General features: G+C 37.5%; 1 protein-coding gene across 1 annotated transcript in view; it reads right to left on the bottom strand.

The window, feature by feature from the left end:
• Positions 1-854: 854 nt before the first annotated feature.
• LOC124166966 (voltage-dependent T-type calcium channel subunit alpha-1I) overlaps positions 855-20,715 on the bottom strand; it is a 67,769-nt gene continuing 47,908 nt past the window's right edge. Inside the window, exons 22-34 of the mRNA XM_046544748.1 lie at positions 20,058-20,250; positions 16,640-16,792; positions 15,762-15,923; positions 14,807-15,025; positions 11,102-11,294; positions 10,350-10,501; positions 10,138-10,247; positions 9,923-10,053; positions 8,965-9,114; positions 6,810-7,105; positions 6,574-6,726; positions 5,896-6,001; positions 855-4,204 (exon numbers count right to left, since the gene is read on the bottom strand). Of these exons, the coding sequence (XP_046400704.1) occupies positions 2,919-4,204; positions 5,896-6,001; positions 6,574-6,726; positions 6,810-7,105; positions 8,965-9,114; positions 9,923-10,053; positions 10,138-10,247; positions 10,350-10,501; positions 11,102-11,294; positions 14,807-15,025; positions 15,762-15,923; positions 16,640-16,792; positions 20,058-20,250 (3,304 nt within the window). The 3' untranslated portion in view covers positions 855-2,918. The remainder of the gene's footprint in view (positions 4,205-5,895; positions 6,002-6,573; positions 6,727-6,809; positions 7,106-8,964; positions 9,115-9,922; positions 10,054-10,137; positions 10,248-10,349; positions 10,502-11,101; positions 11,295-14,806; positions 15,026-15,761; positions 15,924-16,639; positions 16,793-20,057; positions 20,251-20,715) is intronic.

Here is a 20,715-nt window from a genome sequence, read left to right on the forward strand (position 1 = left end):
TAGCCAAAGTGATTGAAACTCCTTGGGCTATTCTGCCGTGTCAATGTTTGGATGGCACTATAGATGGTTACCTCAAAAAACGAAAAGATTAGAATGTTTGAAAAAAAAAAATTATTTTCACATTTCTTTCAAGCTGAAAAAATAAGGACATTAAAAAAGTATTTTTGAGACATTAAGAGATTCAATTCTACTGGTGATAATGTAATTTTTCTATGTTTGCTACACAGACACATTGGTCTCAAATTGGTAAATACAAAGGGGAGTTCCTTCAGATAATATGATGCTGACCTACTCAGCAAAGGAGAGCAATACCAATTACCTTTAAATTAAATTGCTTAAAATACATTACAAATGCATGATATAAAACAAAGGCTGTTCGAGAGTGTCGATGTGAAAGTGAGTATTTTGAAATGTGGTAAAATAGAGGTTTTTTTTACTAATTTTAACACATTTTGTAATGGAAAAACTTGATTTTTCATAGAAATCTTTTGTAGATAAGTGAGTTTTCAGCATTTTGTTTTCTTTAATGATGGAGGAAAGTAACTGTGTTTTTATATTTTGTGGGTGGGGAGAATCCGGATTCTCCATGCCAAAGCCGTGTCAGAGTTATTGTACTCCTATATCTAAGACAAATAAAAAATGAAACAAAGATACCACAAGTGAATATGAGAACAAGGAAAATACAAATGCTATGTTTATATTCATCTTTGTTTCATCTGCCATTTGTCTCAGAGATGGAAACACAAACATTGACATCGCAGTAGTATGGAGATGAATAAATATATGCATGTATATAAATAAAATCCTAAAATATGATTCTATGCACAGAATTCTTCTGCTGAATGAAAACACAATTCAAAATACAGTATTTATTATAAACAATATTTACAAATTTACAATGTATTTCACCCTTCAAAGTGACTATACAATCAGCAATGACTTAAGATATTTGAATGTTTGGCATGATCCCATCAAGTAATGATTTACAGTCTATATAAATAAAAATGCCTTCATCTTTTGGAATTAAATGAATGTGACAGTAGCAATATTAATAATTCATCAACATACATTTGAAGCTCTTGCTCATGTTTTTGAAAGCTTCAAATAAGAATGATGTTAAATCTGCTTTGCCTGGGAGAGTACAGTCGAATGGCTATGTTTTCCTCACTAACAATAGAGTATACTTTTCCGATAGTCACATTGTGAAGGATTCTTCCTGGATAGGTAAAAAGGATACAATTTTGGAATCATTTACTGGGTTTATTACAAAGGAGAAGTCTTACAAATTCTGAAGAGGGGTAACAAATGGAGCACTTCCGTTATCTTGCTTGCCATTCCATTCCACATACTCAACCTACATTTCCTCTCTGCATTTCTGCAATGTGATTGTCATTGAGGTAGCAGGCAACTTTTATAAAATTACAATGGGAAAATTGTACATTCATTCTCCTCTCTTGTTAGTCTTCTTTCACTCCTTAAGTTTTTTTTTTTCAGGTTTTTATCATTTGCCATTTCAAAGTATCCACTTTATTCGTCAGCGTATGATCCAGGGTGACAATATCAATTTAGATTGAAACCTTGTAACCTTTTTTTCCAAAGCCTTTATTATCACTCCTGCTCATCTCTTAGCCAAAATTTGTGCAAAATTCATTACCACATACTACACATTTTATGACTTTGGAAAATGGTTTCCAGAAAGGCACTAAGTTATAGAAATAGATTGGAAGGTATCGTAATTGAGAAGTTGAGGGTTTCTAATGGGTGGATACATCTCTGGCAGTAAGTTATATTTTAACAAGGCACAGGTGAGTGGAGATAGGAAGAATTATTTTTACCTATTCAGAGCAGTGACTTTGCCCACACAATTTAATAGATTTTGGGGATCAGTTATGCATCTGATCTTAAAGAAAGAGGTGTCATAGATACTGTGAACAAAAAAACCTCTGATGTCACGCATTCGGCCCAATCTAATCATTCCAAAGATCACATTTGACTATTGCTGTTGCTTGATTCATAGGATTAAGGCTGGTAAACTACCTCAAGTCATATTTTCCTTCTTTATTCAAAGGAAAACAAGCCACAAATGCCTAATATCACAGAATTAGCCAATGCATTGGTTTATTATTCCTCTCTTTGTCATAATAAAAGAGACATTACCCTGAAACATGATTGCTGCCCACAATTTTCAGTCATCCTGCTTCATTCTTTAATCTGTAACTCCATAATCACACTCTCATCCTCAAGGCTGGCTAGTCATCAAAGGAGGCAAGTGTAGGAAAGTTTAGCCCATTTGTGATGCTACTTGAAGTTTTTTTTCACTGATTTATACTCCAAATTAATATACAATGATAAAATGGAAATTTACAGTTGTGTGTATACGCACCATGGAACTAGGTAGTAATATAATGACGGATGAAACTGTTCAGTCATGGTTAAGGAGTCTATGAAAGGTGTACAACACCTAGTTTGTATGTTATTATTTGGAAGATCTTCTAGAAGAAGATGAAGTCACAGACTCTAAGATCACATTTATTTCCAGAGTAATTTTCTGTGCATCAGACTCATACTAATGTGGGATTCTGTACTTAAAGAGTTTTAACAGGAGAAAATAATATTCTGACTTTCAGGAAACACTCAAATAGTTAGGAAGTTGAGTCCCTAAGGAACAGAGGGAACAATAATGGAGATGTAAAAGATGGGTTTCCAGAAAATTTCTCCCCACGTATGTAACAGTCAAGCAGATTACCACATCAATGTATGAGTTACTGGAACCTATGATTTGTATCTAAGAGGCATAGCTTAGTATGTCGACTCTTTTGTGTGTTTCCTTTGATAACATTCAGTATTGACAGCCCAGAAAAATCAATTTGGCATTTTCTTAATTTTGGCTGATAATATCTAAATTTTATTGTTTACCACTAGCACAGTCTCCTTCTATCTTCACTGAAGTTTAGGTCTTCCTGACTTCCGTCATCACTGCTCCCTCCCTCCCCCTGGTCTCTCTTGGCACTTTCCTCGTTTCCTTGCCACATGACCGTCCTCACTCCTTGACCATTCTCAGCAGCCGACTTTCTCGCACTGCAAGGACCTGCTTGTCCTTCCGAACCCTCGGTAACCCTATCATTGGCATTGCTTACGGAGCTATGACCATCTACCCAAGTAGTTCTGGCCACCTGCATAGGCTTTTGAGTCTTGGTTACCACAAATGGAGCTTCCTCTTGCCTTGACGAAGCTCTCGGGGAAAGTACCCTGTTATTATTGTTACCCTCGCCAACACTCTCCTGTTGCCTGTCTCCCCCAAAGCTATTGTCCTTGGATTGCCCGGCGTGGTGTTGCTTCTTGAGGGGTTGACTGGCGGCATCTCTCTTCTGCAAGGGACATGGTGAGGGGGTGCCTGAGGAGGGGGACGAGGAGGAAGAGGTGACACGAACCGAACCGCTCGCACCACTGCCATCGTTGTTCCTCGAGTGTTTTGAATACTTCACTCGCTTGAGACAACTCTTTCCCTCTCCCCCAGCTCCCCCTTTTAACTTACTCCTGCTGAACGTAATGTCTGGGACAACTAAAGAGATCTCTCCCTCCTGGGGTGAGATGCAAGGACTGTTCCTCGAGTGGGAATAGCTGGAGGAGGGGGATGACGTGGAGGAGGATGAAGAGGAGGGAATATAGGGGCAAGTTGGACTGGGACACGAAGAAGATGGAGGAATCATGACCACAGTGGGGTAAGGGGGTGGTATAAGGGTTACCGCCGGGGAGGTGCATTCCGGGGAGAGGCCTGACACGTCTGAGGGGCTAGACTGGTCCCCAGCAGCACTGCAACTAGGCTGTAAGCTCCCGAGACCCAAAAAGGCCTTGGAAGAGCCCTCTGTGCTTTTCGATACTTCTTCGGATATTGTGTTGCAAATGCCACTGTACTGATTGGGCAACAATGACTTTTGGAGATTCATTCGGGGAAGATATGGGGAGGGCTCTCGTGGAGTCACATACACTGCACCACTTCCATTTATGGTGGATTTTGCTGAAGCATCTGTTGGGTACACTGAATATCCTGTGGCTGGATAAGCAGGAGGCACTGAAAGAATCTCACTGAGTGTATCTCTCTCCCACAGCTCATTCCTCCCACAGTCTCTCGGCTGGCTGCTGTACTTCTGACTAGTGCTGGCTGACCTATGTCTCAGCTCATGTAACTGCATCATTGATGACTCTAAGAGAGAGTATTGAAGAAATATTTATGTATTAAGATTATAACAGTAGATAATATAAGCATTGAAATCAGCAAATGTGCATTAATTGAAATTCAAGGAAGATTAAGGTTCATATTCCAGAACAATAATCAAGTATTGATGGCGACTCAAACTCGACCCGGTTGCCATGTTGGTATTACTAGAAATCTCTTGAGTCCATAAGCTCCCTCAAATTATCTCCAGAGTTGATAAGTTTCATTGAAACTCAGCCTGAATCGCCAAATTCAAAAATATCCACGGCCATAATTTCACATTTATGAAGTAATTTCACATTTATGATGTCTCTCGTAAAAATTATTCCGTGAGTGATATTGTTCTACAGTAATGATAGTTTTTTATGAGTGGGAGACCACGAACCACAAGTGTTTAGGTAAATATATTATTTGAGCTTGAGATCTGAATCACCAAGATAACTGGAGGACTAAATCTTAAATCCTCACCATACTGAGGCAGTACAGATCTCATACTCAGGTTGAGTTTGAGGTAGAGCTCATATTTTCGAAACTTTCTTTGACTCGACTCACTTGAGCTTGAGTAACTGTGGCAAGATTTACTAGAATAATTCATTTGTTGTAACCCTTAACTTTTGTCACTCACCAAAAACCACTCTCCAGTGGAGTGTAATATATAACACATCACTGGAGAGTTTTTAGAAGAGATACATAGGTATTTCATTTTAAAAACCTGAGGTGACATGTTGGAACTTTGCGACTCAATTGAGTTGGGATTCAATTTATTAATTGTAGAGTATAGTCTGAGCAAGCTTTGTGATTTGAGAGTTATGATAATATTTTAAGGTTGCAATCGAGTTGAGTTGCGTCAGGATCAAAACTTGAGTAACATTTTGGAATGCGGCCTTACATCCATCCCTGGCTTTGAGTTGGAAATTAGCAATTTGATAATTTCCAAGAGTGAAAATATAATTTTTGAGAGTTTAACACCTTAAGAAACATTAAAAGATCATTTTTGAAGAGTAAAAACAATGCTTAAAGGGTCCCTGCCTACTTGCTCCTCTTTAAGTAGGTACTTGAATTTCTCCATGATAGCCCCAAAAATGCTCTTCAAGACAGTTAAAATGCCTTAGAATCCATCATGAAAGCTATAAAAATGTATCAAGTGTTTAAAACTCTACTGATTGAAAAATTGGTGGAGCATTGTCACAGGGTTTAGAATACTTTCGAATGCCCTGTTAAAAAAAGCCAAATAAATGCCATCCTTAAAACAATAGCAAACAGGTTATAAAAAGACTGGAGTTAGAAACCTGGTTTAGGTGAATAATTTTAATTATTTATGCAATATTTGTCTACATGAGACAAGCAAATAAATAAAAAATTAAATTAAAAATACACTCTGAAAAAATGACTACCTAATTTAAATTCACTACCTACTTAATTTCACTACTCATATAGGCTGTGGTGGATCCAGGATAGCGACAAGGGGGGGGGGGTTAGGTGAGAGGTCTGGGGGGTCACCTTCCAGCAGTAATGGGGGCCCAAACAAAATTATCACTTCATCTAGAGTAAATTGGATACCCAAGGGGGGACAGCTATAGCCCCCCTAACCCCCTCTGAATCTACCACTGTTTATAGCAATGTAGTTATATAAATAAACCATGACCTACTAAAAAGCATGAACTTTGCCATTAACTGACCTTTCTGCTCAGATGGGCTGCCTTTTCCTAATGGAAAGGTGAAGTCTGCTGGGAGTGATAATGCTTTATTTAATTGTAGGTGCTCCTTAGGCTTCATTTCATAGTCCTGGATTCAAATAAATGATGGATTAGTTACAGAAGCATCACAAATCATCAGCCATTGAGGAAAAAAAATTAAAAGAAAATTAGTTTGAGATCATTTATGAGTGACTTAATATTACAAGAGAAATGTGATCCCCAATGATATGTAATACAAAATTATTGTCATTGAATGTTGAAATTGTTAAACACGAATGAAGAGGTAGGTGTACTTAAGTCTAAGATAAAGTTGTTTGTGCTGATGACAAGCCATGCCTAGAATTAATGCTTGGATGAGGGGATGTAAAGAAATGAGAAGGGGTGAAGAGTAGGAGGAAAGGTTATGCGGGAGTATGTATTACAGCTATATATAACAGTTCTGGGAGATTAAACTTAAGAGGAAGAAAGAGCAGATAAGGAGGATAATTTTGGACTGGGGTGTTTAGTCATGAAAATACATAGGCCTCCAGAATATAAGGCAAGAATAAAAGTAGCATATAGATTAAGAAAGCCTTCACAGCATGATTAAAACTATGGAATTTCATGTATAAATAAATTGAAGTACATCTTATATTTTATGGTGAACAAGTATGATTTTACCAAAGTCATTTCCAGAGTGTCCTTTATTGACATTTGGCCATTATCAGTGTCATCATCATCATCATCTACCTCATCCTCCACTAATTCCTCTTCGTCCTGAACTTCTGCCAGCTCTCTTTCTAGTTCACACTCCATGTCTAGCTCATCTTCCATCTGAAATCATTGATTGGAGGGTTAATCTCTGCTGTGTTGGCATAGTTAGTCTTTTTTAATACCTAAATCGATTGGTTCCAAACCTGTTTATGGGACTCTTCCAGGTGTTTCATCAAAACAGCAACAACAACATTAACTAAAACAAACTGCGCCATCAAAACAAATATAACAAAAAATACAGGGGCAATGATAGTTGAAGCACAGCAATTGGTCACACACTCTGCATCATTATCACAATTTTCATCTCTTAACGTGTCCTTCATTATTCCATTCCAATTATCACCAGTTGCCACTCGAAAAAGTGTCAAGAAGGCCATTCCAAAGTTGCTGAAGTGGGCATGCTCTCCAAGACCTTGACAGGGATTTTTATCGCTGCATTCTGTTGGAATGATAAATTTACAAAAGAATATTATTTCACTTGAATTAATGAAACAGCAATATGACATCCTGTGAAGACAGCACACCTCATTCTTACTCGATACTGGGTTGATACTGGGAGGTTAGCCAAAATTGGTAGAAGGGTCAGAATTAAAAAAGGTCACAATAAAACCTCAACTAACACAATGCTCAATCCACGAGGCTCCAACAACAACTTGAGGTAGGGAAAGATGGCTACTAAGCAAACGGCAAGTCCATAGCTACTACTGTAGTCAGTATGGTAGTTCCGTAGTATGTGCATGAAAATCTTGAATACTGTGAATAATTATAATAATAATTCTTGATATTTTATAATAATTAATGCGAGAGGATTTTTGATTTCAACATGAAAGGATGGTATAGGCGCACCTAGCAAAGGATGCAAAGGGATATTTGGTACATAACGCATCCTGTCACACATTGCATCCTCATTTCACTCTCCACTCCACATATAGATGCAGTATGGACTGTGATGACTGGGTACTTGCCATGGATACTCACAATGGATGAACCATTCTGGATGATTAGTGCAAAAAGTCCGCAGAGAATAATCATTTGCCTAGGCAGGGATTCAACGTTGGATTTCCCACAATCATGCCTGGTGTTCTACCTCTTGAACTACCGAGGCATCTTCTTCCACTGGGGACTTCTGTTGCCTTCAGAGGAGAAAGTCCTTTATCCTTTAAAACTAACAATACTTCATAGAGGTAGAAAATTCCATGGTAGTTCAAATTGTAGAGCACCTGGCACGAATGAGGGAGATCCAGGGTTGAATCCCCACCTAGGCAAATGATTTTCCCCTCTGAGGAACCATTATGTAGTTAATGTGCATAAATGTATGCTGTTGGTTAGATTGTAGCAGTGGCGCTGACTCCATGGGGCCTGAAGGGGCCCGAGCCCCCTAAAAAATTTGTTATGGGTTGGAGGAAAAAAATGTGTCAGGCTTGTCGATTTTCCCCGGAGTGTCCAAATATCGAGATTCGAGTTATCAGGGTTCTAATGCTGATCATATGACTCTTCTAAAATGCTCAAAAAACTTAGAACTCACTACTTGTACAATTTCCCGGGGCAGGATCCCTGGTTTGGGCCCCCCAATATTTTTTGTAAGTCGGCATCCCTGGACTGTTGATATTCCTTGATTTTGAACTTGAACATTCGGGATATTTTTGCAGGTACATGCATAATTTTACTTTAGTTTCTGTGTTGTAATTTGTTTACAAATGTTGTACTCATTCTCAGGGGTGCAGCTAAGAATTATGCCTAGGGGGCGTTTAGGCGCAAATAATACTTAGGGGTGTGGGGTATTGCGTACCTTCCAGGGTAAGAGGGAGTTGCGGGGGCCCTCCTTCAGAAAATTTTATGATTAATGGTTCAAAATGGCGAGTTTTAAGGCTTTAAGAGGGATATTTGATTAATAATAACACTATACTATAAGTAATCTAATCCAATTAAGTAAAACGGATTAAACTTAAAAATTTCTCTGAGCTCTGGGGGGGGGGTTTACACCCCAAAACCCCCCCCCCCTTGCTGCACCACTGCTCATTCTAATGAATAACTAGTTGTTTTGAGATAGGATGAGTGGTTGGGAATACTGGCCATGGGCAGTGATACAAATGCTTAATCTAACTAGCTGCTCTTTGTATTTTGGTACCTCAGGATGGTGATTATTGCTATCATCACAAGATGCTTTGAGAAATATAATTGTTTTCTGAAACTCTCGAATTACATAAATGATAGTCATTGTAATTATTCTGTGTACATACTTTAATAGTTAATTATAATTATATTCTTATTCTGATATGTTCTTTTCATTGTACTTACCAAGTTTTCCAAACAATTCCACACCGAGTGCAGCAAATATAAAGAATAGGAGGAAAAATAGTAACCCAAGATTTCCGACTTGAGGAAGGGCCTGCATGACTGTATCCAATAGGGCTCTTATTCCTTTTGCCATTTTGAGCAGCTTCAAAACTGAAAAATTAAGAGGAAGTAATTTTAGAGCAGTTAACATTGCTCAACAACACATCTAACATAATAAAATAAAAATTCCAACTCTAATTGCCAGCTAAAAAGGAGGATATTCAAATGGAAACAATTTATGTACTGCATATATACAAGCAGTCTTTGGTATGCTTGTGTAATATGTTCTACATGCCTGCCAGATGACTGGAACTTATTTCATGACTTATAGTAAAAAGAAAGAGTTGAAATTTCACATGAATAGTCATGGGAAAAAATTTTCTTGGACAGAGAAGCAAAGCAAGTTTGTTCTGTGTTATCAGATATGTTTTCATATAATACAAATTTGGAATCTTCGTGAGTATTAATCATAGAATGGTAATGAACAAAGTCTACAATTTTGGGGACAATCAGCTGTCTCCCGTCAGATTTTGGAAATTGAGTAATGGCATTATGATAATGTCTAAAAATATATTTTTGACATATTCAAAGAATTAAAGTTAAAATTGAGTTTCAGTGGTTACTAGCCTGAATTCTACATACCAAATCCTCACAAAAAACTCATCCTTGCGTAAATTTTTTTTTAAATCTCTAAAAACCCTCATAACCTTGAGTAATGGGCAATGATTCAGAAATATCCTCCTACATTTTTCCCCGCCACTTTCTGCCATTCCTACCAATGTCTAACTCCCTATCACTCCATCTCTTGAGAAAAAAATACATATTGTTTATGAATACTAATTAATACAGTCAAGTTAAAGATAAGCCCTTACCTACTCATTTCTTCCACTCAATCCACAGCACATATGGCATTACTTACCTCTTGCAATTCGTAAAACCCTCATTACTCGTATGATTGTGGGATTGATTGGTATAATTTTAGATTCAAGCTCTTCCAAAACAATACCCACAATTGAAAGGATGACGATACCGACATCAAGTTGATTCCACCTAAAAAAGGAAAATAATTGATGAATTAAAAAGTTGTATCTTGATAAAATTAATGACGAATTTTTTATGAGATAATTTACAAACCTATCCTTGAAATACAACCGAAAGCCTAATGCAACTAGCTTCATCACAGATTCCAGAATGAACACTGCAGTAAAGAAATAGTTGAAGATTTTTAAGGCATATGTGAGAGCCTACATTTAAATAGAAAGAAAGCAGAAATTAGTGAATGCATAATATGACAAAATAAGAGGAAGAATTGATGCATCTATTGGGATATCTAATTTTTCCATTACCTTTGGCATCATATAAAACTCCATAGCCATAGTGACAACGTTTAAACCGATAACTGCTGCAATGGCCAAGTCAAAATATTTTGAAGTAACAACGCTGTGAACTAGCAGCCGAGGTTTAGAGTAATTGGCATGGTAAGATGGCTGATTTCTCCCTGTATGAAAATAATATTGCAGTGAGATTTTATACATGCTTTGTCTTTTGTACATACATTCACGTATTTTGTATCAAATACATACATGCATTCAGAATGTTACTAGCCCTCTTAGCATTGTAATACACAATAATTTTATTTCATAAGAAAGATTCCATTTCTCAACTTCTTATTTATATAAATGGAGGAGTTGCTACATATTTAACCGTCACTGTTGATTTTAGGTTGTGCTAAGAGAAAATGTAGGAACAAACTGAATGAAATTATCATAACTTATGGCTTAAAATTATTATTATGCATAAAATTTTATAGCAAAAACAATCATTATGAGTATGAATTAAAGCTATATTCCTGGTATTCAAAAATACGACAATGAAGAAGGCTTTTACAAAACTTAGTCACTGCATGGGTCATGTAGAGCAGCAGTGTGACTGATTGTGTAATAGCAAGATGTGGGATTGCTTGAGGGTTAATATATATTCATTTATAATGCTCAGTGGGTCCCATGCATGCATCAATGTCAACTACAGCACTATTTTTTTCAAAATACAAAATCATAAAAGAATACAACAGAAATAGTAAAAATGATTGAGAACTTACTCCTCCTCTTTTTGGCCATCTGTTTAGCTCGTTTCAGTGCTCTCCTTGCTTTTTCTTCTTTTTCTTGTTCTTCTCTACATCTATGGAAGTTCTCGACCACAACTCCAACAAACATGTTTAGCACAAAGAAACCGACCAGGAGCAAAAAAGATATGAAATACAGGAGACGCCACTCTGAGTAGTTTTCTATGGGCTGTGTGAAGTTACCATGTAAAATGAATGATAAAAAAAATCAGTGGAAAAGTATCTACTGCTAATTAATATTAAGAGGCAATTTTGTGAAAGTATATTTTACACTAAACAGGCAAAGAATACAAAGGCAAATTTTACATCCCAATTAAAATGCTGAAATTTATTAGAACTTTTATACATGGTGTTGTACAGAAGTTGAACTCATTATGTATGTACTTGAATGGCTCAACATATGAGGATAGAGCCACTTGGAATTTGATGTTATATAGAGATGGGTCGAATAGCAGATTTCTCGAACTCGAATTATGAATTCGAATATTAAATCATTGCTTGAATATTCGAACACATCGACTTTCGAATACCTAGAATACTAGAGTTTTGCAAAGCATATTGAACATACGTTTCTTCTTCTATTTCTCTTGATGGAACCTCGATCTATCATTTTTCAAGGGGATAGATGAAAAAAACGAATGCGGGAATGTTTGACTAGGTTGCCCATGCAGCAGGAAACTCAGGATTTTGGCGAGTAATTGTGATTTCCTCTAAAGGATTCAAACAGGAATTTAGCTGATTAATGGAATATTTTAATTCTATGGAAATAATTTGGGTATATAGTTGATTCAACTAACATCTCTCTCAAATATCTGAAGGGGACACACCAGCTGGCGAAAAAATGATTTCATGCCATCTCAGCATTTACACTGCTACAACGGATTTCTGTCTGATGTATACATTTTTATCTACCAAGCGCCATTTCAGCGCACGCCCATCTGATACTCGGCTTCATCCAACTTCTTATTTTCAACAGGTAGCTCGCTTTACCCCACTCCTGCTGTCAAGTGCTAGCGGACAGTCTTAGGCGTTTTGCAAAATACACACGCTTTCCCACCAGATTTTTTCTTCAATTATTTTCAGTCCATCTTTGGAAGTTCTCATTAGATAAGAAGATGAATTCAAATTGCTATCAGGGAGAAACCAAATATCCTGAGAAAATATCCCTTCATCTGTGACTGTAACAATAGAGTTTTATAACACAAGTCATAAATTGTAACTTGATATATGTTTTCGGAAAAAAATACAGCATCAAATTCTGAGAAGCTCAGCTCCGAAGATATTGAGTTTCGCCAGAATGCTAAGTCTCCGTCGTATTTTGACATTTATTTCCTCGCGTAAAATGCTTAAATAAAGTCAGAAATACGTTGTGTTTGGTCTTATTCTTTTTTAAATCACGTGCAAATTACTAATATTTCAATCCAATAAAGGTGTAATATCAATTGCCGAAAGTCATTTTTAGACACCTTTTGGGCTACTAGATGACTCATGCGGCAGTTGACCTCCAGCAATGGGGAACTTCGAAGCAGGTAGGCAGAAAAAGGTCAGTGGGGGAGAAAGAGGGAATGGTGAAACACGATTCTATTAGTCTCCTGTAACTTGATATTTTCTTTTGAAGCTTTTGATTTATGGTCTACGTAATACGAACCCTGCATGAGCTGGGGCCTTTTTATTGATTTCTGAGAGGAGGAAAGCGTTGGAGGAGGGGCAGAGGGCTTATGGACGGAGGGGGTAGCGGATTTTGGGAATTGTGCTGCGTAGTTACTATCACACAGCACTGAGGTTCTACTGGTGGGGAAAACTGGGGATTTTCGGATTTTTTCACCCGATCATTTTCGGTTCTCCACGTCAAACTCTTTTCACCGCTCTAATCTGCGAATTTGATGTAGTTCGTCAACTTGCCTAAAACGTCACTGCATGCACTAAACGACTACAGTTCTCTACATTTTTCCAAGTTACCTAACTACCAACGACGTGCTTGCGACAGTGTATGGTGCGAAATTCAAAGTATTCGAGATATTCGAGATGGTACCTTTAGCATAATTATTCAAGATCTCGAATATCGAATACTTTCTAGTATTCGAGGTATTCGAGTATTCGCGGATACTATTCGCACATCTCTAATGTTATAACATCCTCCTACATTAAAGTGTGTCTGCTTGGAAATCATCACTCATCATCATCATCCCTGGTCAACAATCCTAGGATTGGTTTGACCCAGCTCTCCACTCAGTTCTCCTATCAGCTAATCTTTTAACACCTACGTATTTCTTTCATATCTCTCTTTACTTGCTCCATATGTTTTGTTTGAGGTCTTCCTTTTCCATTCTTGCCTTCCACTTGTCCTTCGACGATTGTCGTCAATAAATATCTAATTTTCTTCATTATGCATGCAAATGAAATTGAATTAGGATATGCGCATATTCTCAGCCTTAATCAACAGTTCATCATGCAGTTCTAACTCTCTCTAGAATATTTTGATAGGTTAAATCAGGAGGGAGCCTCTTTAAGTGACCCTCTTTACCTCAACTCACCCCACTCTTTATGAGTGCCTCCAAAAAAAGTGATTATGATATTACTTTTCTTTTCGGTATTTTTTCCTTCACCTAAGTTCAACTTGATTAGAAATGTGTGAAAAGAAGACTAGTGTGAGGGTGCGTACCTCCCTCCCAAAATTTGCATTTTTAGGCTTTTTATAAGTAAAATTGAGTGTCCGTCAAAGATATTTCACTATTTGTATATTTCTATAGATGTATCTTAGCCCTTTAGCTGCATCAAAATTTTTCTACTGCTGTGTACGGGACATGAGCAGGGAAGATATTTTCCCCTCGACCCCGGGCGTGTGTCTAGAAGGTAGTGGACCCTCATAATCCAGGACTGCCCACCCTACCCCTTGATAACAGACCATGAATATAATATGTCCTTGGTAATTACGCAGGGACAGATGACCCACCAGCGATAGTATAAGAAGGAGAGACCAATGCATTGAAATAAGTTTTCCCGGCTAATAAGCAACAGCAAGATAAATAAATTCTTAGGAAATGCAAGGATTTGTTGGAATTGTTTTCATTGTGAATGAACTGCGGAGAGCAGGGAGCACTCTCTATCGGAGAAGGGATTATCCGGGTAGCGCTCCCTGTGGTGAGGGTGCCCAGTCCTCGAAAGACGCCTTTGTGCTCTCTGCCACTCTATGTTTGGCCGAGTTCATGCAAGCGCGGAAAGGACGGCAATAAAATCTTAAGGAAAGGCTGCCTGTGGTAAGAAAATCTGGTCAAACATTTTCTCCACACTCACCATGCAGACCGTTTAAAAACGTTCCTGCAGCCTAAGGGTTAATTGTATTTACGCTCAACCCTCAATGCCTCTCAAAATCATAAATGACATTAACATAGATGGCATCTGGATTAAAAAAGGATCTCATATCTCAAATAAGTTAGGGCCATATAGTCCCTAAATCTGGTCCTGGGCATTCAACATATGTGACGATGCCTACACCACGGTAGACATTGGTCTTGAGTCCTGCCCTCCTCTACAAAATTAAAATCAATATTTGCTTCTGATGGAAGGGGGTACAAGTAGGCTGCTTCATTAGAAGGCAAAACATTCTAGAGGCTGAAAGCACCATGTCTTTCATCTTAGGAAGTGAGAAAATATCCTGTTGCCATGTCGTGCCATACTCACCTGCTGATCAACTCCAACAGCATCAAGGCCTGTGTACATTATGTTCACCCATCCGTCTTTGGATGAAAGTACAAATAGTGACATTAGAGCCTTTCCTAAGTCATCAAAATTGTACTTCCTATTGGTCCAGGTATTTCGTGGATCAGCTTTACAATCAGTTTTATTTCGCACATTTTTCACATCTGGCCCATCACAGTAGTAGAAAGCACCTTTGAATAACTGAAATGCACAATTGGTGAACATCGAGTATTTAGTCTCATTTATATTTTTAATCAAAGTTTGTTTGCTAATAATACTTCATTAGCTACTTCAACCGTGGGTTAGCCAGGAATTTTGTTTGGGGGAGGGGGTCCAAATCCAGGGATGAAAATTATTGAGGAACAGGGTAGTAAGTAGAGGGTGTTAAACAAATTTTTACACTTTCCATAATCTAAAAAACTTCATTTTTCAAATAAATACTTTGTAAATTCTTCATTTTTTAGTATTTTGTATTCTTTTATGAAGCAAAGTAAATCACGTAATTATATTTCTGGGAAAAGCCCCCTAGACCTCCCCCCTTGCGATGCTACTATACTTCAAGTTTAAGTCTGAACTCTTTCTCCTGCATTAATATTTTCTTCAAAACATACATATATGTGTACATATTTCTCTGGCTGGAACAGATTTCAACGATGAAATTTAAAAAAATAAATTATAATCATTTTGAGGAAATTAAATTTCTAAAATAAAAAAAAACTAACATGTTACTTGGCTAAATTTATAAAACCAATTTTTATGATCCCAATGAAAATTTCAGCACATATACTCGTTAAAATAAATGGTATAGCTTGCTGATAAACATTTTAAAGCAAGATTTAACATTTACACGGTGCCCTTCAACGAAAACCATTTTGAGAAGATGCCAAGTCAACTTGACATTCACTGAATAATTTTGATCTTATTTTGAAATTCTTACCTGAACTCCAAGAATACCAAAAATAATGAAGAAAGTGCAACAAATAAGAACAATGTTGCCAATAGGCCGCAGGGAAGATAAGAGTGTTTGCACTACAAGCTTTAATCCAGGCGCTCTGTTTATTACCCTGAGAGGCCTTAATGACCGCAACAATCTAAATACCTGTAAAAAATGAAATGGTACTTTGTTATGAGAAAGATTCAGGTCACGTGAAAGGTCATAAATCAGGGGTTGGGTAACCCCCCAGGGAATTGCATAGTACTGATAGATATTGCTTATATTACAAGGAAACATCACAGTTGCACAATGGGAGTCGATAAATGACAAATTAGTACTTTGAACTCCAAAAGAAATTAAGAAAGCCAACATTTCTTTCTGAGATCGTAAAAATCTTTACTTTGAGGTTACCCACTCACGCCTCTAAAGTATTGTAGCTGCTATCAGAATCATTACATGGCGAGTTGCCTCATAAAATTATCTAATTTGCTGTATTCAAAAAGAAAAATGGATTCAGCACTCAAGACTCATTCATATGAAGTAGATAGGCTATAAAAATTTATTCCACTGGTTTATATAATATAAAAGGCAAAATTCAAAGGCATTCATATGTTCATAACTAATATTTAAGATAATTACATATCTAGATTGTAATCATGTTGCCATTTTCCTACATTTTTCCATTACTAATTTTTCTTTCCCAAAACTTAGGATTTCGGACATCAATGCAGTTAATTACTAGGAAATACAGTTTAAGTTAGAATTCAGAAGAATGATTTCAAACGTTTGCAGAAGTTTGCAGAGATTGTTAAAATCGGCTATGTGCATACTCAGAATACTATGATCAAGGGTTTTTCAGTGTTTTTTTTGCATCTACTTACCCTAAGTATAACAAATATCCGTTGGCTGCCAGAATCTGAGAACAATGACATTAAAAGATCAACAATTGAAATAATAACTAGGGAGCCATCCATGATGTTCCATCCAGATGTAAAGTATGCATCCTTCCCAGAGAGCATTCCTGTTGCAATGACCTAATAAAAAAAATATATCTCAAAGATGGAGAAATACAAAGATTTTCATTTTTGTTCAAGTCATGTTAGGCATAAATTAACAAAATATTGATCATCAGAAAGGCATTCTATAATCTAACTATCTAATCCAGTGAAAAAGTTCAGTTTAGGGTGTTTTCATTCAAATTCATACTGACCCCTATTCGTCCACGGTCAATATTTATGTTGAGGCTTCTCAAAAAAATTTATGCTGAATACCCAAGTGGCTATGATTTCCAAATAGGTCACTTTTAACTTTCTAAGTTCATTTTGATGTTACAGTCATCATTAAGTTTGCAAAAAATGGCTATTCTGGTGAGCGATGAGAGAACAGTCAATTTTCAAACAGTCAAAAAACCTTTAATACGAAGAAGCTAGAATTTCTAAAATTTCTTAATTGTAAGTGATATTTAGCTATTTTTACTATTCAGTGAAAACAAATTTTTAAATTGAATTGGTTAAATGAAAAGTCATGTTTGTTTCAAAATCCCAAGCCATTCTAATTAATTAGGGCAGTGAACCATAAGAGGCATATAACAACTTGATATTTTGTAGTTACTAGGGATGGGTCGAATAGTAGATTTCTCGAATTCGAATATCGAATTCGAATATCAAATCATTGCTCGAATATTCGAATACCTCGAATTTCGAATACCTCGAATACTAAACGATGAATGTGAAAATGTTTGACTAGGTCGCCTATGCAGCAGGAAACCCGAGATTTTGGCGAGTAATTGTGATTGCCTTTAAAGGATTCAAACAGGAATTTAGCTGATTAATGGAATATTTTAATTTTATGTAAACAATAGGGTAGTTTCCTTCATTAAAGAAAACGAAAGGCATTGATTGTGATTCGTTAACCACCATTGGTGTATTCATAATATACATATTATTTGGTTCTAGAAATACCGGTTTAGATTAATGGCGATGGTCAATTTTTTCCTCATTTGAAAAAGGCCAGATTGGCGCCCATGCGATGCCACTCCTCGTGACATCACAGGGACCTTGTTTATACACGAGAGGATAGCAGTTTTACATCGTCTGAGGTTACCAATGCATGCGTGAGGCACAGAGCTCAGGGAAACATGTCTTAATAATCACTTATTAAAACTGACTAAGTTCGGAAAGTTTTCTTCGTTTGATAAGGTATTAATAATCCTTATTTAAGCCAAGGGCTACCTGCTAGCATGGTACTCGGCTACCTGCTAGCATCCTGCGTCGTATTAGCGCTCAGAGCCTCACCCCTAGGTCACCTCACTCGCGGCAGCGGGAAGCAGAACGACGCCGCGTGACGTCGACGTCACGCGGAGTTTTTCCCGGCAATCATACTTACTCGCGCGCTTGAAAATTTTCACTTTTAATTTAATCGCGAAAAATAGATATCGTCTTATAAAAATCTAAAAGCGTTAAATACGTACTCCAGGAGTACATATTAATATTTCGATTTAGGCAATAAAAAAATAATAGAAAAGCGCCCTATTTGAGCATTACGCCAAAATGCTAAGCCTCCGTCGTATTTCTTCGTCTGTCCGGCATTTATTTTCTTGCGTAAAATGCTTAAATAAAGTCAGAAATACGTCGTGTTTGGTCTTTTTCTTTTTTAAATTACGCGCACATTACCAATATTTCAATCCAATGAAGGTGTAATAATAATTGCCGAAAGTCATTGTTAGACACCTTTCGGGCTAGTAGATGACTCATGCAGCAGTTGACCTCCGGAAAGGGGGAAATTCGAAGCAGGTAGGTAGAAAAAGGTCAGTGGGTGAGAAAAGGGGGTGGGCGCGAGACCAATTTTATTTTTCTCGCGTAACTTGATATTATTTTCGAAGCTAAGGTCTTCGTAATACTATCCCTGCGCGAGCCGGGACCTTTTGTTTGATTTCGGAGAAGAGGAAATCGTCGGAGGGGGTGGGGCGAACGCTGAATGGAGGGGGATAGCGGATCGTGGGAAATGCGCCAATGTCACTATCTCACGGCACTGAGTTTCTCCCTATGGTGGTTTCATCTCCTGGGGAAGATTCAAAAGTGCCTGTAGTTATTAGCCACAAAGTGCACATGGTAAACACCTCGTCTTTTTTTTTATCAAAAGATGGATGCGGGAAAATGGTCAGTGGGGCAGAAAGAGTGAAGGGTGAAACGCGATTCTATTATTTTCCGGTAACTTGATATTTGTTCGAAGCTAAGGTCTTCGTAATACGATTCCTCCACGAGCTGGGACTTTTTTTTATTTTGGAGAAGCGGAAATCGTGAGAGTGGCTGAGGCGAATGCTGAATGGAGGGGGATAGCGGATCGTGGGAAATACGACAATGTTGCTATCCCACGGCACTGAGGTTCTCCTGATGGGGGACACCTGGGATTTTCGGATTTTTTTTACCCGATCAATTTCGGTTCCCCGCGTCGAAATCTTTTCGCCGCTCTAACCCGCAAATTTGATGTAGTTCGTCAACTTGCATAAAACGGCGCTGCATGGACTAAAAGAATAGAGTTCTCTCCATTTTTCCGAGTCAGCTACGAACGACGTGCGAGCGACAGTGTATGACGCGAAATTCAAAGTATTCGAGGTATTCGAGACGGCACCTTTGGCATAACTATTCGAGATCTCGAATATCGAATACTTTCTAGTATTCGAGGTATTCGAGTATTCGCGGATACTATTCGCACATCTCTAGTAGTTACACATTTTAGTGGCTGAGTACTTAAACCATATCAATGCCATACATAGGCGGATCCAGGGGCACGTGCCCCCCCCAGACCCTCAAAAATATGCAAGATTTTTAATACGGTCCCATTATCATTGCGTTCGTTTTGTATTACGAGGTATCTTTGTGCCCCACCCAGAACAAAATCCTGGATACGGCCTTGCTTGTGCCCCTCCCAGAAAAAAATCCTGGATCCGCCCCTGATGCCATATGTGTCACACCTAAGACTGACAGGCAAGTTAGGAAATGGGGTGATGAGTGCCATGAAGAATGAATTGACAAGAGAGCAGTTATAGATTCCAAAAGAAAATCCTTGATATACAAATGGAATACGTCTAGGTAATGGAGTACTTGTACACAACTACATATATATGTATTTCTAAATTTTATTGCAGGAGTTGGCCTGACTTGATATTCTAGTGGTTTCAATTTGCAATAATTTTAATTTCATTACTCAGTTCAATGGAATAGAAATGAAATTGCTTAGCATATAGTGATTGTAACTGCATCAATGAGATGAGTTAAAAAAAATGAGGGCAGGACTCACCTTAACAAACATTTCCAGAGCAAATACCACTGTGAATACGTAGTTAGCAGTCGATAGGAAAAGTCGTTCCTTTGATGTGGGAGGTATATTCGGTCGCTCCATTGCCAGGGTGATGCAGTTTAGAGCAATGAAAAGTAACACAACGTTGTCAAACCACTTCTGTTTCACGAACCATATGCACATTTGTCTCACTCTATAATAAAGAAAATTTTTGTTAGGTTTATTCATACATTTACAGGTATTGCTACAATGGTCTCATCATACAAAATGAATGAATCACAATATCTTCATCACCATAAATGTCATTGGTTTATTTTCATGTAATGAAAAGAAATTCTGCTTGGAAAAATTTTTCTGTCATGGTGATGTAGCAAAAATTTGTAAGGCCTATTTTAGAATATTGTGAGTCAGTTTGAGGTCCTTACATGGTACAGGACAAGAAAAAACTATCTAAAGGTTTTACCAAACAGATTCATGACTGGGAATTCCAAAAGAAAGGCCAAAGTATTGGAGATGATGAAAGAATATTTAATCGACTTTATGAGTTCCTGATACGTGCAAATAAAAAAAAAGCAGTTTAGGGAACCTGTATACCACCCAAGCACACCCAAAGTGTATTTATAGCAATGTGCTTCATTTAAGTTAGGTTCATGTGAGA

This window comes from Ischnura elegans, chromosome 1 (assembly GCF_921293095.1).
Source record: "Ischnura elegans chromosome 1, ioIscEleg1.1, whole genome shotgun sequence".
Taxonomy (NCBI): domain Eukaryota; kingdom Metazoa; phylum Arthropoda; class Insecta; order Odonata; family Coenagrionidae; genus Ischnura; species Ischnura elegans.